The 27,664-nt window shown below is 38.7% G+C and overlaps 1 protein-coding gene across 24 annotated transcripts in view; it reads right to left on the bottom strand.

The window, feature by feature from the left end:
- Nucleotides 1–27,664, bottom strand: part of Pdlim5 (PDZ and LIM domain 5) — a 168,053-nt gene that overhangs the window by 109,407 nt on the left and 30,982 nt on the right. For all 24 annotated transcript variants that reach the window (XM_087632633.1, XM_087632655.1, XM_087632630.1 and 21 more), the window contains exon 3: nucleotides 9,181–9,332. In XM_087632633.1, coding sequence (XP_087488759.1) covers nucleotides 9,181–9,332 — 152 coding nt within the window. The remainder of the gene's footprint in view (nucleotides 1–9,180; nucleotides 9,333–27,664) is intronic.

Below are 27,664 nucleotides of genomic sequence, written 5' to 3' on the forward strand. Positions count from 1 at the left end.
TCCTAGGCTCAGTTGGACTACATAATCTTCCCTCAATCTTCCTACTCACCTATGCTATGTCTTACAGAATTGGGATTCACAAGCCCTCAATTACTGCCATATCTGACTTCTCTCTTGTCATCTTCCTCCAGGATCCATCACTAAATACTGTCATGTCTAGACCAAATATTGAATAGTTCTAGGACCCTACAAAGTTCTTTTCATTTTTCTCTAGTTGGGTAACAATGTCCATTCAACACATCCTGGTAGACGTCTGTCTTCACCACCTACTTCAGTCCACATTGCTAGTCATCTTCTTCATCCTTTGAGGCCTGGTCCAGGTTTGAGCATCTTCAAGAAGTGGTTCGTTTAAATGAGATCATGTGCTCCTTTGAAATGTAGTGCATTCTAAGATTTATCCCAGTGAAAAAATTCTGGGGGCTGGAGAGATGGCTTGGTGGTTAGCACTGACTGCTCTTCCAGAGATCCTGAGTTCAACTCCCAGCAACCATATGGTGGCTCACAACCATCTGTAATGGGATCTGATGCCCTCTTCTGGTGTGTCTGAAGACAGCTACAATGTATCCATATAAAAATAAATAAATGAATAAATAAAAAATGAATAATTTGGGGGCAGGAGAGATGGCTCAGCAGTTACGAGCACTGACTACTCTTCCAGAGGTCCTGAGTTCAATTCTCAGCAACCACATGGTAACTCACAACCATCTTTAATGCCCTCTCCTAGTGTGTCTGAAGACGAAGACACGGTATTCACATTCATAAAATTAAATAATTAAGTCTTTAAAAAAATGAATAAGTTTAAAAAGACCTTATTTTTAAAAAACTCTTAAGTTTCTTAAAGGAAAAGATTACAAATCACTATGTACCCTTTAAGGTCCTGCTAGTCATAAGGTAAAGCTAATGAAAAAGTACATGTTCATGACCACTGATGTTTCCCAACTAAGCATTAGTATTAATGGTACTGTTGATGAACACCAGATTTCAAAACAAAATTCTTTCTAAACATTTCTTAAATGCGTAGTTCAAAAATTGGAACGTTACTTGATTTCAATGTTACCTAGAAAATTACTTTAAAGGAAACACAAATGACTTAGAAGTTAAGGAATAAAGTCATTCTTTTTGTTGCTCTTTCTGACTTGACCGCAGTGAAAGAGAACTGTAACTCCACTGTTCTTCTAATGAGAACAAGGTCTTACAGAATAAACATGTGTGTACTGGTTCCTCTTTGCATCACAATTTTTCCTACCAGATGGCACATAAATCACGGGTGAAGATAATTATGAACCAGAGCAGTGGTGAATAAGCAGTAGACAGAATGGTACAACCATTACACTCTTTAGGAAAAGTTTTAATTACAAAAGCCATTTATTTGAAACTTAAAGAATCCTATCTTCTAATACTTGTATCTTTCTTCCTCAGAAGTACCCATCGGCCAAGTTCTCTTTCATTTTCTGTTTTCCTGCAGTCACACCCAATGCTGTTTCCAAGAGACAAAACAAATATGACTTCCATGTAATTTTACAATGGATATCACATTAACACTCTTCTATAGCTGACAGAGAAAAGGAGAGAAAAATACTTGAATTTCCTTACAGGCTCTTTATATACACTTCATTATAATACATTATAATAACTCTTTACAACAGGCGCTGTGGAGCTGATTTACAAGTGACAGACAAGTCTTTAAATGCATTATTTCCTAGGGTTTTCCTAGGGTTTATAACACTGAAAATTTTTCCCCTTTCTGAAGAATAAATGGCTACATGTTTAAAACAACTGCACACTTTCAAGATGTGAAGTTCATGTGTACCAGGTTTGTTTATGGTCAAAGTCCTATTGACAACTCAACAAATGAACTATATTGAACTCTAATGGTTATTTCTAACAATATTTATTAGTTCTGAATTAAACAAAGATACAAGACAGGTACTACTTTTCTAGTCACATTAAACAGAAACATTGTTTCTAATTCTTGAATACAGAACTACTTATAATAGCATACAAGAAGCTTAATTCAAAACAGAATCTAACTTCAAACTGTAATCCAGCAATAAAAATTTAGCAGAACAGTCAACCTGGAAAAGAAAAGCAAACAGCATTCAAATTTAGAACGGGCAACCAAATAAATACCCAGCAGCCACCACCCAGCACTGCCTTTAGTGGCTCGCTAGGCTATTTGTAGTGTCTTTCTAAGCACAAAGAAAATGAATGGGTTCTCATCTCTTAGAAGAGTATACAGAGAAGTGAGAGAAACTGAAAAGTACTCTTTTCAGAGAGATCCACAAGCTTTCAAGTCTGGGACTCAGCTATCTCTATTGTGCTTCTATGCCATCGTTTAAAGTATACTCGAGTAAGTCATTTAGTCACCGAACTCCTTGCTGTAACAGGAAAAGTAAAGAAGACAGCCAGACCCGGTTATATGCCTGCGATCCTAGAAGGTTAAGGCAGGGAAGGCTGAGGGAAGCCTTTGAACTGGTTTTGCTAGGCAAATCATATGAGCTCTACACTATGAGAAGCAGGCATTCTAACCCCATCCTCTACTGGACTAACTTAGCCTTAAGTGATGTGTATGAAAAGTTATTCACAAAACAAACATGCTTAAACCCTAACCCTAACACATACATGCTTACACAGCACTTGCGAACAGTGAGGCTGGTAGGTGGGGAGATGATCAGAAAGTCCTTCAGAAAGAGAGCTATTTTCCAAGTTAAGGATTAAAACCCAGAGCCAATAAGTAAGTGCCAAGTTGCAGAACAGGTATTAAAAAGACATGTGAAATGACAAGAAAACAAGGTGCTCAATATGATGTGCAGCTCCAGTTACTAAAAAGATAACTCGATTAATAGCTTTAATTCAATTACTGCAGATACAGAACTGAGAACATCTGATCTTAAAACACAAACCAGCCTCCATGCTCCTAGCAAAACAACTGTAGAGCAGAGCCCACACGGCTTTCAGTACCAGCGCATTAAGCAATCCAGTAAAACAAAACAGAAGATGACTAATAGCTTCAGTCTGCTTCAAGACCACTTTCTCTTTTTTTCTTCAAACTCAATGCGCCTGTTAAATTATTCCGATCTGCCATTCATTAATAGTAGTGACTGGGCCCCTGGCAATTTTTGTTTTGTATTGTTTTGTTTTATTTTGTTTTGTTTTTTTGAAGGCTCTAGACAAAGGAGGCAAGAAGAAAAGCTATCAATATGTTTTGAAACTCACCCCTTTTAGACCTCTCATTTCCAATCCTACCAAATGAGTCACATAGACTAAGTGAAACTTAAAGAGGAAAAACAGGAGAAAAAAGAACCCCCAGAAATGCCACCACTAATGAAAAACCAGGAAGAACAAAAAAGCCATACATAAATGTTCTGTGACTTCAACAGGCCTAATTTAAAAATAACAAACAAGGATAAAAGTGTCTGTTCCCTCTGCGCTGGATATCTGCATATCTATCTGACATACCTTTCACCTGAAAGTCACTTTGCTAACCTGGCACAGGGTAAGATGGCTCCAGTGAAAAACGTCCAACTTCCTGATTCTCTCAGCCAAGATAAGCAAATGAAGCTGGTTTGATCTAGAGGCAAGCTCTAGGGAAGTTATCCTTTACAGTTGAAAAACCAGAACAAGAACCAGACTTTTCACTGAAAGATGGGATTTTGAAATCAATTATGATCTCATGTTATAGTCAAGAAAATTAAGTCACAGAAGTTTAATGACCTTCCCTAAATCATATAAGTTAGTAGCAAGTTTGTTAATAATGCCCCATGTGGAGAATTATTGAAATGTGAAGCTGGAAAGTCTTACTCATAGAATCTAGTTTTATTTCAGTCAGTTGTTACTAAAGAGCACTAGAGAGTTATTTCCTTTACTCATTGGCTGAAATAATGCAATTTCTAAAGTTAAGCATTTTGACTTAGATAAAAATCATAAACAGAATGGATTTGGTATTTAAAAATAATCACTCTATTTAACTGATTATCATAATTGAGAAGTAATTAGAATTTCTCATAGTACAGTTGTAGCAATCTTAGAATTAGTTTAAGTCATACAAATAAATGAATTATTTATTTACCCTATTCTTGAAAAGGAATATAATAGAAAATAAAATTTCTTACTATTTTATTCATTCATACCTGTAGTAGAAGAATTGAGCCTGACTCTTTTAAGTTATTACAGAAGCAATATTCGCCTTACTACCGGTTGAGAAAACTAGATAAGATATGGATTAGCAGCTACAGGACAATCTTACCAAACAAAAAACCTTCTTACTTAACTAAATTTTATTGTATGATAATTGAGTTTGAATTTTATGATGAAATTACTTTTTAAAAATAAACTTTAAAAATTAGTTGATTTATACTATTAATGGCAAAATTTTCTTTTTTATTGTGATCTCTCTTAGATACCACACACACACACACACACAATGGGCTCCTGGATAGAAGTAGGAATTTGGCATCAGTGGTCTTCATCTAGAACTTGTACATGGCTAAAAAGAGCAACACAGTTCATCCTCCCTTTCCTAGGCTCTCTTTCTAGTAATAAAGCCATTTCTATGCTCTGACTTCCCCTTCTACACACTGCTTCCCTAGCAGTGCTCTAAAGAACAAAGTGTTATCCTGTCCCTCCGCCTCCAGGACTGAAGCCCTAGTGCCCAGGAAGCTAATAAAGCTATCAGATATCTGCACGTCCTATCTCTCCTAAATGCTTTCTCTGGTGGCACTTACTGCCATTAACACACTCTACACTTGGTTTCTGTCTGTCTGTCCACAGACAGAACTATGAGGGAGGAGATGGTTTTGGTCTGCTTGGCCCCCTGTTTCGTTTTCAGCATAGACAGCAATGCCTGCCTCACAGCAAAGCTCAATGATATTTCTGAAATAAATAATTCTGTTTGATAAGTAATGCTGACATACCAAATAGTTATTCTGCATATTAAAAACACAAAAGTATACAATATATTATATCAGATGCAAATAGTGCAGAAAGCACGGTCTTGCTTTTACAAAGCCTAGAACAATGGTTCTCAATATGTAGGTTGCAACCCCTTTGGGGGCCACTATCAGATATTCTGCGGATCAGATATTTACATTACGATTCATAACAGTAGCAAAGTAACAGTTATGAAGTAGCAACAAAATAATTTTATGGTTAGGGATCACCACAACATGAGGAACTTTATTAAAGGATCACAGCATTAGGAAGGTTGAAAACCATTGGCCTAGACAAAGAAAGAGTACTAAAATACACGAGATAATTATCTTAATAACAGGCAGCACTAGGTGTGATTATTAACTAATTAGATTTATTTGTAAATGACTCATGAAATTAGCCTGGATATTTCACATTGTACCTAGCATGTAATTAAATGCAGAAATGAGTATCATATACTGTCTCCAAGTCTAGTGGGGAAAGTGAAGAGGTTGCAGCAACAGAAAGAATCTAAGGACAAAGTGTGCTAGTTAGTGTTTTGAAAACTGGACACAAACTGGGAAGAGAAAAACTTCGCTAAGGAATTGCCTCTGGGGTGGTTTGAATGAAACAAGTCCACATAGTCTCTTAGGGAGTGGCACTGTTAGGATGTGTGGCCTTGTTGGGATGTGTGGACTTGTTGAGGTGGTCAGTGGGGACCCTGCTTTGAGGGTTCAAACGTTCAAGCCAGGCCCAATGTCAGGCTCTTCCTGCTGTCTGCTGATTCAGACGTAGTACTCTCCTTCTTTGGGCATCAGGTCTGCGGGTGCGCTGCCATACTTCCTTCCGTGATGATAATGGAGTAAACATCTGAATTGTAAGGCACCCCCAATCAAATGTTTTCCTTTATAAGAGTTGTCATTGTCCCAGTTAAGGCTTCTATCTCTTCACAGCAATAAAACATGAAGTCAGCCTCAACAGATGGCCTGATTAATGACAGAAGTGGGAGGAAGATCCAGCTATTGTGAGCAGTGCTGCCCCGGCAGGTGTTCTGTTTGCATAAGAGAGCAAACTGAGGGAGCCTTAGGGAGAGCCAGTAGGCAGCATTCCTTCTGGGTTTTGTTCAGTTCCTGCTTCCAGGTTGGGGCCTTTGAGTCTTGGTCCTGACTTCCCTCAGTGATAGACTAACCTGTGAGCCAAATAAACCTTTCCGTCTCCCAAGTTGTTTTTGGTCAGTGTTTTGTCACAGAAACAGAAATGCAAACTAGGACAGCAGGAGATGAGGTTCCAAGCAAGTTTGGTAGCATGGCACTGGCAGCAAACAGACAAAAAGAATTTGATGAGGCAGCACGGAGACAAGAGAGAAACCTCAGTCAAACAGAATGAGGGGCATTAGTGATGAGTAAGGGTAACCTGAGAGGACAGGACAGCGCTCCAAGAAAACTGGAGCATAACCTCCTAAGCAGAGGCCTCAGGTGTAGGCAAAAACCTCACAATAGGCTGCTGTCAGGCCTGGATCCCAGCACACCAAACCCCTGGGGTTCCCTGCACTGCTGCTAAAAAAAAGTCTACGCCAGAACCAACAGAAACTAGGTCCTAATCATGCCCTTCTCTTCCTCTCCCAGTCCCTCCAAGAAAGCTAGTCACCAAGGACCAACAAGAGCAAAACAAGGAAGTAAGTCCAGTTTCCTGACTCAAGGAAAGAAGAATGCTAAGATTCCATTTTGTTCCCAAGTTTCCTGCTAGATCCAAGAAGGCAGCTAGCTGTCTCTATGAAATCACAATCACTTGTCTTTGTATAAGTTCACCCCTGCTTCTAACTAATCCTGCTTCATTCAGTCTTGTAAGTAACATTAAAATGAAGACCTTTAGTTAGTACTTACACAAGAACACTTATTCTCACATTCTGGTTCTAGGAAAGTAAGACTAATATTCACAAAGAAGACTGTTTATAAAAAAATCATTCCATACGAAAAGTGTTGTTGTGGGTAATTCAACCCGGAAGGAGAGTTAAGAACAGTCTGATTGGTGAGGGGCAAGAAGAAGCAATCTATTACACTACTCAAATTCAGAGGATTTGCTGTGATACAAGAAAAAGAACTGAAAAAGACATGAGCCTTTGTAGGAAAAGTACTTTTCAATAGTATTGTCAGTGTTATATCATAAACTAAAAAATATCCATAATAGACCTGGAGATAGTTTTGTGAAGAAAGTTATTGACACCCAAGCCAAAGGACCTGTTGGACTCTCAGAACCCTTGGAGAAAAAAGAAAAAAGAAACAAACAAACAAAAAGACCCAAAGACAAAAAACAAGCAAAACAAAACAGGAGTGTAATCACAACACTGGGGAGATAGAAACAGGCAGCCCAGTCCCCTAGGGACCCCTCACAGGCCAGCCTGGTCTAATAGGTCAGCCTGGTCTAATAGGCCAGGAACAAGTCAATGAAAATGACATCTTAGGTAGATTCTTTTACACACACACACACCACAAATTTACATATAGTATCACAAAGGGCACTTATTTTATTACCCAATACAACACATCTTTAGAAACATGAAGAGAATTACAATAAATTACAACAGAATTCTAAAGTTCTTTTTCATATTCTGGGTTCCCGAACATCAATGTTGGAAAAAGAAGAGTCAACCCAATTCCAAGACGTTTACAGTATTGAGTTGGTTTAGTACGTTAGTCAGATGCTCTACTTCAGTAGTTTTATTAGAGTGAGTAGCAGACTGCTGGAGTTGGAAATGCATCCAAAAAGGGCAACATCTGGTTTTCATCTGTTCTTATGAGACTCAGGGTTTTCAAAAGAAAGTAAGATACTGAATACTGGTTTATAAAAATGAGGAATATAGCGTTTGGATTATAAAATAAAGAGGACAATGTGAAAACAAGAAGGCAGTTATGAAAAAATGATCACACCCAGGAAGGAGCAGCTACGACTACATGGAGTCAGTTCGATTTCAGGCTGTGCAAAGCAGCCATTATCGCATGTGCTTGTTTTATATTCTTAATTATCTCGGCAAGCTTCTTAAGTACTTGTTGCCTTTCAAAGTCAAACTTGGCAAAGACACTGATAAATAAAACTGAACATCTTCAATTAATCAGTAACAATGTTTATGTCACACGTCTACATAGACAGACAGGCAGCAGGGAAACATTAACAGTAGACTGGTTTTCTTTTTCACTGCTTGTCTTCCCATGCATTAAAATGTATAGCTATCAAAAATTTAAATATGTATAGCTGCCAATTCAATGGTCCCACTGAAAGAAAAAATTTTCAACTTACAAGAACGGAAAGATTCAATCGGTTAGATATCATAATACAGCACATTAGATCCACAAATCTAAGTAACTTTAAATATTAAAGCTTTCATCTACCCAGTTTTACACTGATACTCATCTAAAGAAGCAAATGTACTCTGCCCTGCCTTAATGTTTTAAGTATCTATCCTTGGAACATCAGCAGCAAAGAGGAGAGAGGTATCCAAAGTGTTCCCCATAGAACACTAATCTTAGGAGAAAATCTGAAAGGGAAGTTTCTACTATCAAAAATATGTTTAGGATACACTCTGTATTTTATTCCTTTATTTGAGTATCACAATTTACATAACAGTTTATGGGAAAATATGGTTAGGAGATTGGCGGAGGGGTGAGGCATGGTATCTTCCACATATGATAAAATCAAGAACACTTAGGGAGAGCTGGGTGAATAATCCAAATACATTGTATGCAGCATGGACGACATTGCTCTTAAGAAGCACTGAGTGACTGCAGTGCAGGTCAGTGTTAGAATGCTCAAAATATCTGTCTAGGATCAGTAAGAGAACTATTTATTATTGGAAACAGAAGAACTTAAAAAAAATTAAAAGTCCACTCTTCGAATGCACATATTAAAAATATCTATTCAAAATAAGAAAGGTAAGAAAGAAACTGGGGAAAATGAAACTATATCCAAGAGGTCTGTACCCTAACATATTGTTCTGAATATGAAGCAATGATCTATCCTATCCTAAGAATGTTTAGCCTGATGAGCTCTACTGAGAAATGTAGGGAATTCTTGAATTCTCAAAAAGCATATGACCAGTGTCTATGAAGACACAGACAACATGAAAACACCCCACGTCTTTCACCGATTCTCGCAGCACATGCATATCCAACCGAAGACACTGTGTATCTGGTCTACCAGAAACAGCAGCAGAGAATCTGCATCTTCCAAAGCTTGAAGCAAGCACAGAGGCACATTCCGAGTGTTGGGTTCTCTTACCTTTGCAGAGTCATATTCAAGGAGCCTGTACAAGCCTTAATCTTGTTCTGCGCTTCGAGATGAGTCATTCCCTGGGCACTGATTCCATCAATGCTGAGAACCACATCGCCTATTCTGACGTGTGCCTGTGATGCCTTGCCACCATCTTTCAGCTGTAATAAAGAAATCTCATTAGAAACCTCACTGTTTAAAATACAAGAACACTAATGCGGACACGATATACTTCCTAATACAGAAAAGTGCACTGATGTAGTACTAGAGCACCGTGAAATTATTTTGCTTGATAAAAGAGGTTAAAATTGAAGTGATTTTCGTGCTTTTTTTTCCTTAAATTCTTTATTATGAAACAAACAATATTAGAAAATGGTCTCTGATAACTTCATTTATTTACTAAACTGCAGTAGTGTGTGATAAAAAAAAAAACAGAAAGAGAAGTAAAGTATCCATGAAAATTTCTCATTTTAGCAAAAGAAAAATAGAACCTAAAACATAGTACATTACTTTTAAAAAAAAAAAAAAACTTAAAACTCTTTAAACTGTTGTCTTTCTGTCTGCACAAAGCATGAAAGGAGGCTCTTGGCACCCTTCCTCTCTGGAGTCCAGCTTACATCCGCATTGGGGATTAACTTCTTTTAGATCACAGGCCCAAGTATCTTTCATACTGGGTGTGCTTCCTGTTCAAGGCATCTAACAGGAAGGGGAGGAAATGCTGATTTGAGACTGCCAGACGTTTTTGTGTATCAGAGTCCTCAACTCCCAGTGTTTCTTTGGTTGTAAATGTCTGAATGTTTACATCATTTAGTTTGACCTCCTTCAAGCTGCAAATATATGTGTTGCGCTGCCTCAGGAAAACACATACCAAAGTACAGTATGTAGAAAAACAATGCAGGTTTCATTAATATCTAGAAATTATGAAACAAATCCAAACAAAAGTAGCCATTTTAACCCAATGGCAAGCTCAGTATCCAATTAGTGTAAGCAGATCATTACGTTATCATGGGTGGCTGGGAGATAGATGAGACCAAGCCAAAACCAGGAAGCAACCAGGAAGATGTTACCAAGACTCTACTGGGACAGTAAGATTTTTCAATAAACAGGGATGATGACTGTTTAGCAGTATCAATATAATCAATTAATATACCCTAACTGTACACTTAGCATCCTCTTGCATAGAAGTCTTAAAACAGAAACTGAATCTAAAAACGCTAATCGGAAGCAATTTGAATATTGTATTTCTAGCACTTATATAAAAGCAAGGATGCAGAAAGAATATAATTACACCAAAGACAGGATCAAAAACTGAATGTTGTACTCTGACTCCTTATGCCCCTACTATATGCTAAGATCCTACCTACTCTCACAATGTTTACAACGGACTTCTCAGCATTTTCTCTCTCACAGCTGTCTTTATCTTGTCCTTACTTCCAAGTCAGGGAGCACGGAAATCTCACACAGCTTCATGAATTCTGCTCCTTTCCTGAGTACCACATGTAAGAAATAACTAAGTGTTGTCAGTCCTAGACTACTCCTTGTCTGACCACACACAGATCACCTTTCACCTCCATCTTACCTGTCTACTTGTCTACAATGCAAATTTCCACCTCAGTCTTCCTGGGCTTTCCTTTGCCCTAGTGGCATTTCCAAAACAGTGGTCTCTGAAGTTTAAATATGGTTTGAGTGTGTTCCCAAAGACTTAGTTGCTGTGGTTTGATCTCCATTGTAAGGTACTGAAGAAATTTAACCAGACTGTGACGTTGGAAGTTTAACCCATGGTGATTAGTATCCAATGTGGTAATTAGGAGAGAGCTCCCAAGATGAAATCCTGACGGCTCTTATAAAAAGAACAGAAATGGAACTTGCCTTACCACCCCTGCCTTCCCAAGTAACATCCTCTCTGTACTCATGGGACTCTGTCAAAAAAAAAGATGCCATCACCAGGTATGGTCTGTCAACTGTGGACCTCCAGAATGGCATCCCAAAATAAAATTGTTTTCTATATATAGCTTACACACTCTTACTGCACTATTGGCAAGAAGATGAAGAGGAAGAAAGAAGAAAGAAGAAAGAAGAAGAAGAAGGAGGATGAGGAGGAGGAAGAAGGAGAAGGAGAAGGAGAAGGAGAAGGAGGAGAAGGAGAAGGAGAAGGAGAAGGAGAAGGAGAAGGAGAAGGAGAAGGAGAAGGAGAAGAAGAAGAAGAAGAAGAAGAAGAAGAAGAAGAAGAAGAAGAAGAAGAAGAAGAAGAAGAAGAAGAAGAAGAAGAAGAAGAAGAAGAAAGAAAGAAAGAAAGAAAGGAAGGAAGGAAGGAAGGAAAGAAAAAAAAAGGACTGTCAAGTTCTGCAGGGTAACTAAGGTCTCTGGCAATAGCCGGCAATGTTTGGGGTCTTTGGGACCTCAAGGGCCAACAACTCAAAAAAGTACCCCCTTCTGGGACTAGGTCTTTATTTGCTAGCCTCTGTTGTTCTAGTCCCTACTGGAACAATTAGGCCTCAGTTTAGGGCAACTCCATAATAAAAAATCTTTAGTGTTATTTATCCCTCCCAGTTTCCATCTTCTCCTGCCCTCCCCTCTCCAACCCTAATTTATCTGTCCTTGTTCTACACTTTCAATTAAGCCTTTATACTAGTGCCGTCTATTCCCCCTTCCCTTAAAATAACCTCCCATACGGCCCCTTAGTAATTTTCTGATGCTCATGAGTACTCCAAATGAAAATCACATATCTAAAGAGTCAAAGCTAACACCCCATAAATGAAAGAAAACACACAGTATTTGCTTATATTGGCCTGGCTTGTGTCAATCAGGATTTCTCCAGCTCCACCTATTTAATAAATAACTTTATTAAAATTTAATAAAATAACTTTATATTTATTAATAGCTGAGTAACAAGTGTAAATATACCATATTTTTATTTTCTATTTATCAGTTGATGAATAGCTAGGCTGTGTGACAGTAAGACCCTCTGTAACACCACTCATGTCATAGAACATGGAGAAATAATGCTGGAACTGATCTAAATGCTCCATTCCTATTGGTCAGCTTCCATAATGCTGTAACTCTAACCTAACAACTCTAATAAAAGGTACCCATTTGTGGGACTAGATCTTAATTTGTTGGCCTCTATTGTCTAGAAGGGACACTGTTGCTCCATTATACCAAGTAGAAAAGGAGTCATCCATCTTCCCCAGCTGTGAACCTTGTAAGTTATAACAATGACCACCCTGGCAAGACAGACCTACTAGTGCAACAGTGTAACTTTCTAATTTACCTAAGAATTTACTCAATAAATAATAAATTAAATTAAGAACTTAAGTAAAATTAGTAACTAGGAGTTGCTAAAATCTGTAGTTTCCTTAAAAATACATGGTTCCGATAGGGTTTCTTCCTAGAACTTTTTAATTAAAAAGAAAAGGCCTCATTGCATCTAAGACTGAAATGAAAGCATCTGAGACAGGCAAACTACCAAGGCAGCTGTCTCCAGCAATGCTCGTTAGAAAACCATCCTACCCACTCCTGAAGGCGACCACATCCCGCATCCCGTCACATCTGTGCACAGACACACAAGCAGCCTACCTCCTAAGTCTCCTTTAAAGTGACCGTCTAGTCCAGCAGCTAAACTGTGCAAAGCTTGGTCACAGTAGTGACTGTCTTAGAATCTGCTAATGAAATTTACCTTTCTAAATTATAAAAAATGCTCAATAAAAAGTAGAAACCTTTTTTTTTTATTTCATTGGAAATTAGCTAGCAGTTCAAAAAGTCAAAGAAATACCACAGACACAATTTACTAAAATATGTGAACCCAAATTCATCATAGGAAATCAGCCTTTAAAGATATATAACATTTTGATTTTATTAAACACAGCACTTGCTGTTAGTTTTTCTTTAAAAAAAAAATACTTTTGAAAGTGTCTTATAATGAAGATGTAGAGCAACAAGTAGGAGACATATACCTCCTTAATGAGAGGCTACCAAGTCATAGCTTTCTGCTTTCTGCATATTTTCAACAAATATGGAATGCTTAGAAACACATGACCCTAGCACCACCAGTACGGCAGGAATGCCACAGACATAGTCAGGGTAAAAAAGGAACAATAAATATGATTGCTCCAGAAAGGAACGCTAACAGAAGTTTCCCATGTCAAAAACCATGAGAACCAAACCATGGGAAAATAAAAGCTATTGTTTTTTGTTGTTTTTTTTTTTTCTTTAAACAGCAATCGACTACTTGGTGGGGGGAGGGGGCTTAGCGGGCTCAGAATGCTAAAAAGCTTCATTTATCTGATGAATAGGATTTTCTTGAGGCAAAGAACTGGAAAAGATAGTCTTAAGTCTAATTAATGAGTAATGCTTAATTTGTTTTAAAATGTATTTTCCAGTATCTACTGTGTCTATTGTAGAATTTAACAGTGAAATTCAAAAGCGTGGGTCTATGGTGGAAATGCTGTAGGAACCTGCCTACCCGCAGTGTGTTTCTCAGGGTGGGTCTATGGTGGAAATGCTGTAGGAACCTGCCTACCCGCAGTGTGTTTCTCAGGGTGGGTCTATGGTGGAAATGCTGTAGGAACCTGCCTACCCGCAGTGTGTTTCTCAGGGTGGGTCTATGGTGGAAATGCTGTAGGAACCTGCCTACCCGCAGTGTGTTTCTCAGGGTGGGTCTATGGTGGAAATGCTGTAGGAACCTGCCTACCCGCAGTGTGTTTCTCAGGGCGCTGTAACATAGCTTGTTCCATCCACTCTCAGAAGCACGTAAGGATGTAAAAGGCCACACCTACAACAGAGGTCTTCTTTTCTTGCCAGTGGTGAGTGTTTGCCACCACCATTAACCACAAATAAAATGCAAGAGGGGTTCTATTAGCAGCTAGAACAGCAATTCTGAACCTGTGGGTCATAAATCCTTTGGGGATCAAATAACCCTTTCAGCAGGGTCAGCTAAGATCACTGAAAAACACACATGTTTTACGATTCATATAACAGTAGCAAAATTACAGTGATGAAGTAGTAACAAAAAAAGTTTTATGATCGGCGGTCACCACAGCATGAGGAACTGTATTAAGGGGAACAGCATTAGAAAGGTTGAGAATCACTGAACTAGAGGCTCATAAGCCAATCAACCAAACAAATAAACAAAAAAGCAAAAGCAAAAGGAATAAAATGATCATAAAGTAGTATTCTTTTGAAAAAAATTTCAGCTAAGGCTTTTCTCAAATCCCAACTTGCTTGCTATCACTGTGATCCTTATTAATCTATCTTACAATATTACAGTAGAGTGTGTAATGTTCTGTCTTATGGTATATTGTCTGTACAGGAACCTGTCCTCAAACGATGCTAAGGATCACTTTAAAATGGCTGTCGCTGCTTTGGAAATGGCTGTGGTGTGGCTGTGGTTTGCACACTAGAAGCACTGATGGATGCACAGTCCTCAGAAGGGATTACTGTGAGTGTTCAGCTTCCACAAGCATAGGTTTTTAATAAAAGAGCAAGACTGGGCACAACCCTTCTCTCTGGCTTCCCATCTTGCCACATGACTTGTGCCTACACACTGTCACCAGATGATGCTAATCCATCACATATCTACCAGAGCACGAAGGCCTTCACCCGTGTGTAACATGACCCTGAACTTCCATTCTCTAAAACTGAAAGTCTGCGAACGCTGTTTGTTAAATGCCTACCTTCCCCTTCCTTTACTGAAATAGCTATTCTATCAAACGCTAGAAAATATAGGCATGTAGGTGGTTTGCTTCATTTTATAGCTAATTTATATATCCATGCCCAAAGATGTGATGTGTTTTAAGACTATGAACTGATCAAATTCTTACCTCTTTAAAGTGCCCCAAATCAAGTATCTTGTCACAGCAATAGAAAGTAGACTAACAGATGTCAAATTAAAAAATCCCTTTAAATTTTGAGCTTGCTTTGTATTTAAAGCCTTTTTCTTTGACATAAAATGATTTGGTTTTTGTAGGTTGGAAGAGTGGAGCAGCAAAGCTGGCAACCACTGACATCCTCTCTGAATAAAAGGACTAGACTCTGACTCATGCAAGCACTTTAACTGTGGGTTCTATTTTTTAGTTTGTGAGTCAAACTGTAAGCAATTCTACCCAAAGTTAGAGGGAAATTACCTTATATGGCACGGTACAGAGAATACCTCAAACTGTGTGTCACTGGGAATGACAAAAGCAAAGAGAGGTGAGACAGTGTTTACATCTCCATCCTTAAAGTCAGTCAGCCACCTCATTCAAACACAGGACCTGTGCTCATACCAGCTTCCTAGACGATCCTCCTTCTGCTCCAAGTTCAAATAAAACACAACATCTTCTTCGTGCTTCACTACTGAGATGCTGTAATTAATATTTGCATGTTACAGTTAATCTGTCTGTTTGTGCCTAAAGATTCCATGAATTTTTCACTTAGCATATAAATACCAGTCTACCAGAAATGTGAAGGTTTGGTTGTTTGTAAAAAGGACACATCCACTAGCATTTCAAAACCAAGTAAACTTGTCACAAGTAGAAAAATCAGTGTTCCTATCTGGAATACTTAGTGGAATAGCTTTTTAAACAAAGTCACGATTAATTATAAAAATTTTTTTTTGGTTCTTTTTTTTTTTTTTTTTTCGGAGCTGGGGACCGAACCCAGGGCCTTGTGCTTCCTAGGTAAGCGCTCTACCACTGAAATTTTTTAAAATAGTGAGTTCTAGTTTGCCATGGAACAGATTAACAAGGATAGGCATATGTCGCTAATCTCCCCTCCTCTTCCTCCACCAGGTTCTAGTCAAGCCAAGACACGTCATCTATGCATGTAAGCATGCATATATCTTCCATCTAGCAAAGCTTCCTCCAGACTCTGAAAGGCATCTATGACCAAAAACCAAGGAACTTATGATTTAGCAAAACCTTAGCACAGAGCTTTTCAAAACATGGCTCCTAACCACCACCACCACCATCTCCACAGGGAGGAGAAAACCTTCCATCGCCCACAAGCAAACCATTTTCAGATGTCCCAAGATAAAAACTCGTAGACATAAAGAAAACGTCAGAATTGCCAAAGGAAAATGGATATGTGCTTTTAATGAGTGTGTGTGTGTGTGTGTGTGTGTGTGTGTGTGTGAAGATTTGCATACAAATAGGAAATAAGCATAGCTTTAAAATACCTAATTTTTTGAAACTCTAATCTTCATACCATAAATCAACATTTAATAGTTATTCCAATAAAGTACTACCCTGCACCCCAATAAAAATATAAAAAGACATGGCCCTTTGTCTCGTCTGCAGTTTATGCACTCTCACTTTTCACAGGTATACTCTTCTCCCCACAAAGCAAAGCTTCTCAGACTGCTTGAGATCAAAGTCCTCCATCCTACCCAGTCTACCATACAATTATTCTACAAATCTAACACATTTCTGTAAAAGAAAGTAAAGTACTCATTCCAGTCACACACACACACACTAATCCTGCCCAACTACTATACAAGCTCTATAACCAGTTACTCTCCATTCTCGTATTTCAAGTCTGTCCACACTATTACAGGTCACCATGCTGGAAGCATGCTCCTTCTGGGAAATCATTGTATCACATATTTCTTTTTGGTCTATCACTCATGGGTTAAACAGAAAATGACATAGGCATGATAAAATACTACAGTATAAATCAAAGGCATTTTGTTCCTATTGAATACAGAGTGGAAAAACAGTGTGCTTTTGTCAAGGTAAACTTCATACATTTCAATTTTTGCTCGATGACACTAAAATGAATTGCAGAATATTTGTGGCCAATTGCACAAGCTGTATGCACTTGTATGCTAACCAACATCTGCCCAACATTTCAGTACAAGGAAACCTGAAGGCAGTTCCAGCTCAGCCATTAGCAATTCCTGTGCTCTGAGCAAGCCACTGCCATCTGTGTCTTCATGCTGCTGGGATGGACAGAATGGTGCGATAAAGTTACTCTAGGGCCTCTTTCAACTCCAAGGTAATAGCTGCTTTACACACTTCACAATCTTCCATCTATCTAATTGCCATCACCATTAGTAGCCATTTTCACTGTCATAAATTTTTATTATAGCCCACATACTTAATATATATGATTCCTATCTCTCTGCTGCGAAACATTAGACTTAGAAAATTCTTGCGATTGCATGAAATTGTTAAAGCCTGTTGTACAACCAAAATCAAGGTTTTATGAAATTGTTCAAAGCAGCAACAAAATTGATATTATAATTGAGTAAGAATCAAGATAAGCTGGGCGGGATAGTGCATGCCTTAATCCTAGCACTGGAGAGGCAGAGACAATCAGACCTCTGAGATTGAGACCAGCAGGAGCTCCATGACAAGCTCTAGGACAGCCAACAAGGGCTGTGTAGAGGGCTATGTATTTGTCTCAAAAAGCATACAAAAACCAATCAAGATAAATTTCAATACCCAGGATTCAAAGTTACCAAAGATCTGGGTTCCTTATATTAATTAAAGCAGAATATAGATAAAATGAGTAAATAAGTGAACCACTCCAACAAGTGAGAACAGAATAGAAATCTACAGTTACGAAACAGAGATATTTTTTAAGTAGTGCACATATGCTTAGGTGTGAAGCATACAAATTATTCTCTCTTCACACAAACACATATACTTCTCCAAAGGAAAACCTATAGCAACATTAGAAACCCAAACAAATGTATTTCAGAGCTCACTCAGACAGGCACATCTATAGTTGACACTTGTTCAGACCTCAAAACAAATATAATTTAAATAATAATTAATTTAATAATTTAATCTAAAGGATGGAAACACTTTCCAGTCGTAGCATCTGAGCCCTCTGACATTTAATACTTCATCATGTGTGCATTCATTCACTATCTATGCTCCTAGTATATAAGAACTAGGCAGTGGTAAAGAATGAGCTACTGGACTAGTAGGAGAAGCAAGCATTTATTGTTTACTATGTGTTAGGCTGTCCCAGACTTGATGATGCAACAATAATACAATTTACTCAAACCTCAGTCCAGGGAAAGAGAAAAGAAGAAAAAGTGAATAACCATAAAGTGTATAATAACACGACAGGATGAATCATATAAAAGAGAAACAGAACAGAGAAAGGGTTCAGAAAGCTATTCTAAGAGTGAGCCTTTGGGGGGTAGGAAGATGTTTCAATTGGCAAAGGAGCTGATGCAGGAGCATGACAAGCTGAGTTCAGATACCCACCCCCTAAGAGGAGAAGCCAGGCGTGGTGCCAGGCAGCAGGTGGGGGCCACACAGTGAATCCCTGAAGCTTGGCAACCTGGCAGCCTACAGATCAGTGAGGCCCTGGTTCAGTGAGACTGGGACAATCTCAAAACGTCAGGGTTGCTCACAAGGCATTGTTTCAGCAAACTGTTGACCTGAGTTAACATTACTCACAGCAGTACACAAAGTATCTCTGTGTACATGTGTAGATCTGCACAAACGGAGGAGGAAGTCACACACAGTGACAGTTTTTAAAGGTTGAAAGTAAAAGTAATGGACATATAAAATATTTATGTACCTACCCTCTGACCAAAAAAAAAAAAAATCACTTCATCCCAGGCACTAGATTAAGCAATCTTTTTCATTTCTATACCTTCTATAAAATTGACAAGGATCAGACAGAAAGAGGTTTTAAAGGACTCATTTCTATAGGTTTTTTTTTTAATCTTTATTTATATATGCGGGTACACTGTTGCACTCTTCAGACACACCAGAAGAGGGCATCAGATCCCATTACACGTTGTAAGCCACCATGTGGTTGCTGGGAATTGAACTCAGGACTCTTAACTGCTGAGCCATCTCTGCTCAATGCCTTGTTTTTGGAATGTTAACTTACTCTTCTAGTTCATGGGTTAACAGATAATCTTTCTTTAAGAAACATTAAAAAAAAAAAAAGCTAACCATTAAGAATGTATTTTTAAGAAAATCTAACTTATTATTCTTGACTAGTCATTTTTGATTAAGTCCATTCCTAGATTTCCAAGAAAGGTAGAAAGAAGCCAGAATATCAACTATCATTTGAGTTTGGAAACTTTCATTCCAGGAACAAATGACTCTATTCTATGATTTTTCTAGCTATATACTACACAATATTACAGGACCAAACAAGACTAACATAACGGCACACAAATCTTATTACTCAGAAATATTCAGATGGGAAATAGATTCCTCAAAATGCTTCTAAGTCAAGAAAACATGTTATGAACTAAAAATGGTTCTAATCCAAAACCTCTGCAATAATAACAAATGTTCCCTGACTGTTTGCTTGAGAGTTAGGGCGAGTTTCAGACTGGGGGAAGGGTACCCACCCTTAGGCATGTTCCACTCCCAGATTTCAGAGAGAGGGAGTGATATTTTCTTTTTCACATAAGCATTATGTTTCTTGTGTTTTGTTTTAACTGGAAGAATCATAGAAGAAAAGTACTGGGTATCTTATCTTCCATCAAAACCATCTTGCAAATCAAAATCATCTCCTTGAGTGGATGTAAAAACAAAAGACCTGGCACTAAGCCCATTAGCTAATTCAAATCAACTTTTGGTATATTCCTTTTTTCATTCAGATATCTAAAACTATATTGTGACGGTTAATTTTTATTGACAACTTGACTAAACTCACATAGCACTAGCATGTCTTGATGTATCTGTGAGAGCTCCTCTACACAAGACAGGGGAGGAGTTGTCTGGAATGAAAGGGGAGGAAGAAACCAGTGAGTACAGGAGTATCCATTTCCTGGCTGCTTGCTCTGGCTCCATGACCTTCTGCCTCACCACAGGCCCAGAACGACAAAGCACAGGAGGACTGTGTACGGAAACCTCTGAAGCGGTAGGCCAAAATAAATCCTATTTTTGAATATCAAGTACCTGGTTTGCGGAACGAAAACACTGACTAACACATATATCTAGGTATGTAATCACTGTAATCTTTTATTTTCCAAATCCTCACATTCAAAAGTCCACAATAATCGATGTCAGCAACACCAACTCCAACTATTGAAGCTGACTCAACACTCAAGTTTCTAAGAACTTCATCCCCAGTCAACTTGTTTAATTTAGAAGGAACGCATACCAACTTGAAGACATGAAATAAATTTGGTATAGAAAAGAATGTGTGCTTTATTCTGGAAGGAAAAAAAAACCAAAAGCTCTTTACATCTTCAAGATAACAAAAAAATAGAATGATAAATGTAAACACAGCACTTGGCTGCAAATGTCAAGCAACTGTAGTCCCCTATAACATCAAGTCAGTCAAATCTGCCGCAGGGATGGAAGAAAGGCTGTCCCTAACTGAGAAGCCATTGGCAACTGAGAGCTACTGGAGGAGGAGTCCTTTTCTTTGGAGGTGTGACTGCTGATGGGACACACGATATTGTGCATAGAAGCAGCAATACCTGGAATTGCTGTTGGTGAGTTATTAAAAAAAAAAAAAACATAAGGTAGGAGATTTGAGGAGTGTTCTGGGAAGAGTTGGAAGGAGTAGGGAATGGATATAATCAAAATACATTGCATAAAGGCATGACATTTTCAAAGAACAAATTAAGATATAAAAACTGCTTTTAGGAATACAATAATGGACTAAAGTCACTATATCGGACAAAGTAATCATTTTCACACACTTGATTAAACTGTGATACTATGAAATAGGTATTTTGTCTTCATCCATACTTTCTGTCATATAGCTTTTAAAATCCAAACTTTGAACTTCTAAGTTGGTAGGAATGACTTTTGTCAGTTTCTGAGATAACTGATGGTTCAGAGACCCTAGACAGCACCAGGATGAGGAGTGGTCACTGGAAGGACCAAATCGTGAATAAAGAGCTAAAAAATTCAGCCCAGTACTTAAGAGGCAAGGAAAAGCGGAGCGGGAGAGGGAGACAGATGAGTTGGTCAACCATAGGCAAAGACATTACCAATCATTCCTATATGATGAGGTTTCCATAAAAACGTTATAAAGAACTTCCAGATAGCTGAAGAAGGTAGTCTCTGGAAAGTGGCACACCCAGAGACAGCATGGATACTGTCTCTCTCGTACGCCTTGCTCCAATCTGTACAATGCACAGAAGAAAGTTTTCAGGAAACCAGGATTATCAATCACATGGGCCTATTTCTTCAATGGACGGAAATCAAAGATGGCTGGTCACCTGGAATGCCAGCCTGAAAGCGGTCCAACAAACTGGTGATCCTTTGTTATGCTATTAGGAGCCAGCTTCCGCCTGAACCCCTCAGCATCCTGAGCATTATTTAGGCTATAATCTTGAGCTCTGTCTCTCAGTGAAGCGAACCCATCTCTATGAAAGAGGCACCATGCTCTCCACCAACAGGATCTTCCCGTATGCTGAGCACAGATCCTCGCTCTAGGCCCTAGCCCTAAGCTCTGCTTATGAGCCAGTCGAATCCACTCTCATTGTACAGATACAGGGGCTACCTTGCTAGGGAGCTCCTAGGGAGCTATGCCTAAAGTTCTGTTGTGATAATTGTTATGTGGAAACTCCTTCACAAAGTTTTACTATCCTTAATTGTGTAAGAAGAATAAACCACAAGGTTAGACTCTGGAAGCTTCTGACGCAGTACCTGAAAAGATGGTTCTGACTCAACGTTAATTCTCCATCTCACACGTATCATCAGTTCACTGGCTGTGAGGCTCGCAAGGTACACGATATGCAATCTCCTCCATCTGTGCGTCCATCCACACCTTTTGTAATAAATAGCCCTTATAACAAATGAAGTCAGTCCACCAAATCAATCAAACCCAAAGAGGGATATGGGAACTTCAATATACAATCTGAATAGATAACAGCCCACTGCTTACACCTGGAGCTCGACTAGGGCCAGTCCTGTGGAATTAAGTCCTCGGCGTATGGCTGTCTACACGCATATAGTGTCAGAACTGAAGACTTGGAGCACCCTCTGAAAACGTACTGCTTGGTATATGAAGAAACAGCTCTCAACAGCTGTGAAATGTGTTATCCTGAGTGGTGTAGGTCCATGAAAACACTTGGATTGTATGAGTGGGTTCTTCCCTCCATATATTTAAAATCCTGCAGAGACTTTTGTAAGGTATACATACACTAAAGAGACTCACTGGAAAGAGTTTAGAAAGTCGAAGGAGGAAACAGAGTCTATGAGTACAGTAACAAACAAATTCCCAACTATCATGAAGAATTACTCCTTTAAAATCTCCAATGTGGGGGTTGGGGATTTAGCTCAGTGGTAGAGTGCTTGCCTAGGAAGCGCAAGGCCCTGGGTTCGGTCCCCAGCTCCGAAAAAAAAGAACCCAAAAAAAAAAAAAAAAATCTCCAATGTGTTTCCTTCCCTATGTGTGAAGTTGTTTGTAGGGCAAATTCCCAAAGGGAAAACTAGTGCACATGTAATTTTAATGTATCAGTGACAAACTATCTTCCAGTAATGTATCGGAGTATCTCTTCCTCTCTATCTTGGCAATATGCTTTCATGCTGATAGTTTAGCTCCCAAAATAGATGAAATATAGTATTTTAGTGTTTATATGCTTTTTCTATAGGGTGAAACTATGAATATTTCCTTTTGTAGGAAAAATTTTAATAAAAAATCTTTATAATTGCTAAAACATCATAAAAAGTAGTCATTATACATGCCTTAATAAATAAAAATAGACTTTTCTTCTGGATAAGTTACTGTGCCTTTTGGAAAAAGTAGCCCCTTTTAGAGTCTCCGAAACCTTGTAAAACTTTTTGAAAAGCTGTGAACTTTATTAGCATCTGAATTCTTTCAATAATTTTTCTTGCCAAATGAATATGGGCACATCTTGTTAACATTTTATTTAATAGAGCTTACAAATGGGGGGATCTATATTCAATATCTAGGAAATTTATGTGAATTATGGATACATACACACATATTTTAAAACACTAGAGAACTGAAGGTTGAGCAAAGACTTGGAAGAAAAACAAAACAAAAAAAGCAGCTCAGGAGGAAAAGGCTGGGGAGGTGGCTCACAGGATGAAGTACTCACTATGCAATTTTGAGGAGCAGTGTCCAGATCCCTGTACTGTCCAGGCTGGGTCTGGCAGCAGAGGCCTATAAGTGCAGTGGGAGATAGAGGGAGAGCCAGATCCTGAGCCCATCATTTAGAGATCATGTCTCAAAAGATAAGGTAGAGATCCATCAATGAAAAGACTTGGGGGTTAGGGATTTAGCTCAGTGGTAGAGCGCTTGCCTAGCAAGCTCGAGGCCCTGGGTTCGGTCCCCAGCTCCTAAAAAAAAAAAAAAAGGAAAAGAGAAAAGACTTGGTGCCCACCTCTGCCTGTCCTTCAGATACATGCACAGGCAAGCGTATTCACACACATGCAGACATTGCACACACAAAGACAGAAAAGGTATCTATAACGATTATGAAAAATGAAACTATAGCAATTAAAACAGTATTAACATTCATAACTTTTATTTGCTCTTAGCTTTTAAATTTACTTCTACTAATTTTTCATATATGATTGATGCAAATTGTGTTTTTAAAAATTACCATTCCATGTACTGAAGAGATGACTGGGAATTCCTGTAGCTCTTGCAGAGGGCCATTCGGTTTCCAACACCCACATGGTATCACTTGGAATTTAACCATCAGTAACTCCAGTTCCAGGGCCTCTTATGGCCTCCTATGATCTCTACACACAAGGCACACATAATGGTACAGCTACATCGATGCAGGTAAAACACTCATTTCAAATAATTAAATAAACCATGTGCTGACACAGATTGACACATACACACCTAATGAAAAATAAAATTAGATTTAAGAGGAAAAATACCAGAAGTTTGCTTATGGAAATCGATAACAGCTTGGGAGTAACTGTGATGTGGTGAAAGGAAAGTTATTTAAAATCCCAAGGAATGCTGGGCATGTTGCCCCTCACCTATAGCCCCAGCAACGATGAAGAATGAGGCAGAATAACGAGTATGAGGTCAAGTGTGGGAGAGACACTGCCTCACAAAATCAAAGATGGCACTACCAAGATGGCCTGATGGAGAATTCCAGAATTCAGTGATGAATATAGAAATGTGGCATGTCCATACATATTCAGCCACCCAATTAGATAAGATGGATGAAGCAAAGAAGTGAAGGCCGACAGGGACCGGATATAGATCTCTCCTGAGAGACACACCCAGATTACAGCAAATACATAGGCGAATGCCAGCAGCAAACCACTAAACTGAGAACATGACCCCCATTGAAGGAATCAGAGAAAGGACTGGAAGAGCTTAAAGGGGCTCGAGACCCCATATGAACAACAATGCCAACCAACCAGAGCTTCCAGGGACTAAGTCACTACCCAAATACTATACATGGACTGACCCTGGCCTCCAACCTCATAGGTAGCAATGAATAGCCTAGTAAAAGCACCAGTGGAAGGGGAAGCCCTTGGCCCTGCCAAGACTGAACCCTCAGTGAACGGGATTATTGGGGGGAGGGTGGTAATGGGGGGAGGATGGAGAGGGGAACACCCATATAGAAGGGGAGGGGGAGGGTTAGGGGGATGTTGGTCCAGGAAGGGGAATAACAATTGAAATGTAAATAAGAAATACTCAAGTTAATAAAGATTAAAAAAAAGAAAAGAAATGTGGCATGTGCAAAGGGCAACTTTGTTCTCTGGGGCTTTCATAAGAAGTAATAAAAAAACAAAAGAATCAAAAACCTCCTTAGATGACATGGTTAAATCATCCAATCTATGTTGTTTATACACATCAGCACATCCCATTATATCCCATAAGTATACATAATCATCATCTACCAAATCAAAGCAACTAATTAAAAAGAAACATTTTGAATGACATTAAATATATCTCTCACAATATGTGATAGTCTTCTGATCCTGATATTTAAAGATGATAAAAATGGGAATTCATCTCACCGATGTTTTCAATAAAGAACAGGTGATATTCCCTAGTCATAAGGATTATAAACCTTGTTTATTATTAAGAAATATTCCAGGCCATGAAAGAACAGCAACATAACATGCCAGTGGTATATTCAACAAGTTAACTGGCACTGAAGATACATTCCTAAGAGAGTATTTAATATCTAATTTGTTCTTGGTCCAAAAGAAGAAGAGGAAAGTGTTCCAGGATTTAAGTAGGAACAAGAAATAGGAAACAGTTCTGTCACAGGATGATGTTAATGCTCTATCAGCTAAGGATAATCAATGTCAAAGTTAAGAAGTGCCTGCGGGGAGTGATTTAATCACACCACAGTGAACACCTCAAAAAGCTGGAAGCATCTACTTTCTTGTCTCAAGCACTGTCATGGTTTGGATGTAAAATGACCCTTAACTGTTCATGTGTTTGAAACTTGGTTCCCAGCTGGTGGCACTACTTTGGAAGGTTATGAAAAAGTAGGAGGTGGACCTAGCAGAAGGAGGAGATGGACCTCAGACAGTTATACCAAATGTCTAAATCCAATTCCTCCTCTGCTTGCTGTCTAACATGAAGAACAGCTCCCCCCACTCTCTCACTCCACCAAGACATTTTCTGTGTGGGGGAGTCAAGCAGCCATGAACCAAACCCTTTAAAATCATGAGTCAAAACAAAGGTTTCCACCTTTAGGTTGTTTATGTCAGATGTTTGGCTCCAGTAAGTAAAAACAATAACCAACACCAGCACAAATACAAGATTGCCAACAAAACTGAGGTCCCAGTAGTCAGTCAATCCTTGCTTTATCTGAACGAAGGGAAGATCACTCCAATGCTTCCAAAATGCAAACGTGAACACATCCCTAATCAAAGTTGAGAATCTTTGTTATTGAACACAAGCAAAATTATACACTGGCACATAAAATTTCCCAGTCATTGTAGATATACTGATTTATGACAAAGATTTAAATAAAGGTTTGCTCCTGGCTATTGCCAATAAAAATATTTTTTGAATGACAATCACGTATGGTATAAAATTCACATTCACATAGTGACATTAAAAGAACTGGGTGTAAGGCTTATTAAGAATCCATCCCTAGTGTGCCTAGAGGGATCCATGGCCCCAGATACATATGTAGCGGGCAATGGCCTTGCCTGACAGCAACAGCAAGGGAGGCCCTTGATCCTGGGGAGGCTTCAAGCCCCAGCGTAGGGAGATGCTGGAGGGGTGGGGCAGGTGAGTGTGAGTGGGGGGAGCACTCTCATACAGGCAAAAGAGAGGGGGGAGGGCAGATGTGAGATGGAGGGGGGGCCTGGTGGAGGGGTAACCGGGAAGTGGAATATCATATAAGATGTAAATGGATGGAATCATTCATAAAAAGAAAAAGGAAAAAAAAAAAAAAGGAATCCATTCCTACCTTCTTCAAATCAATTTATCGAATTATTTCTTAGGGCAACATTATTATCAGTAAGAGCAATGGCCTATTATAATTTTATATCAGGAACTATCACTTCTTGGATATTCTATCAATTTTTTACATCTAAATGATATGATTAGCAAAGATGTGACTGTGTGTTTCTGCTGCTATTTCTCTCCTATATACCTGTTGCAAAGCCTGAGCAGTGAGCTGCATCTCTCCTTATCTTTGCTGCTTGGTCCTTTCCCTGGAGTCCAATATTTTCAGGACCTCCTGAAGGACCCAGGAGGTCCTGAAAATATTGGACTCCAGGGACTACACAGAGATTTGTTTTACGAAAGAACTTGGTGCAAAAAAATACGATCAGAATGCTATTTTACATTGAAGTATATAAAGAAATATATTCATAAACAGAATTTATCACATTTTAGGTACTGTTGATAAAGCTGTACAGGTCATTTTTCAAATGTTTACCAATTTTAACTAAAATTGCAAATAATACTCAACAGTGAAAGAATGATACTTTGCATCCCATTTTTCTTATTTACACAGGAAGACATAATGCATGCATACATTAGGCAAAGGTAAGCACTTTTAAAGCTCTATGCTAACAATGATTACTAATAAATCTGTTGATGCACAAATAGATGCTTTTATGTACTGATGCTATGTACCACACAACACAGGGAAGTTTCAGGCCTTACCTTTATAGAAGACAGTGACACACGTTATAGCACAGAAATGACAAGTAAAACATTAGCTAAATCATTCTTACTTTATACATTCAAATTGTGTAAATTATTCAACTCTAATTTTTAGATTATGTTTCTATGTGTGTGTTAAAAGAGATGTTACAAGACACCACTAAACATTCTAGATGTGCTGAACCTAATTAGACAGGGCTGTACTGTAAGCCAAACCATAAAGCAATAAATCCTAGAATTATTTCAATGCACGCCCTACTTTACACTGCTATGCAACTCTGTCTAAGGTATGTATCACAGACACACATGCATTCCAGTGAACTGCTTATTGTGTAACCTACAGACAGATACTGCCAGGGGCCGTAGAGTTCCCGAACCAGGAACAGAATGTCCCAGACTGATACAGGCCTGATTTAGAGTGGCTTGGATAGATACTTGTCTCATTTGACTATCTATTCCCTGAAGACCAAAGGCAGCACACAAGTTAGAGACTGCC

The sequence above is a fragment of the Rattus norvegicus genome, chromosome 2 (assembly GCF_021556685.1).
Source record: "Rattus norvegicus strain SHRSP/BbbUtx chromosome 2, alternate assembly SHRSP_T2T, whole genome shotgun sequence".
NCBI classification, from domain to species: domain Eukaryota; kingdom Metazoa; phylum Chordata; class Mammalia; order Rodentia; family Muridae; genus Rattus; species Rattus norvegicus.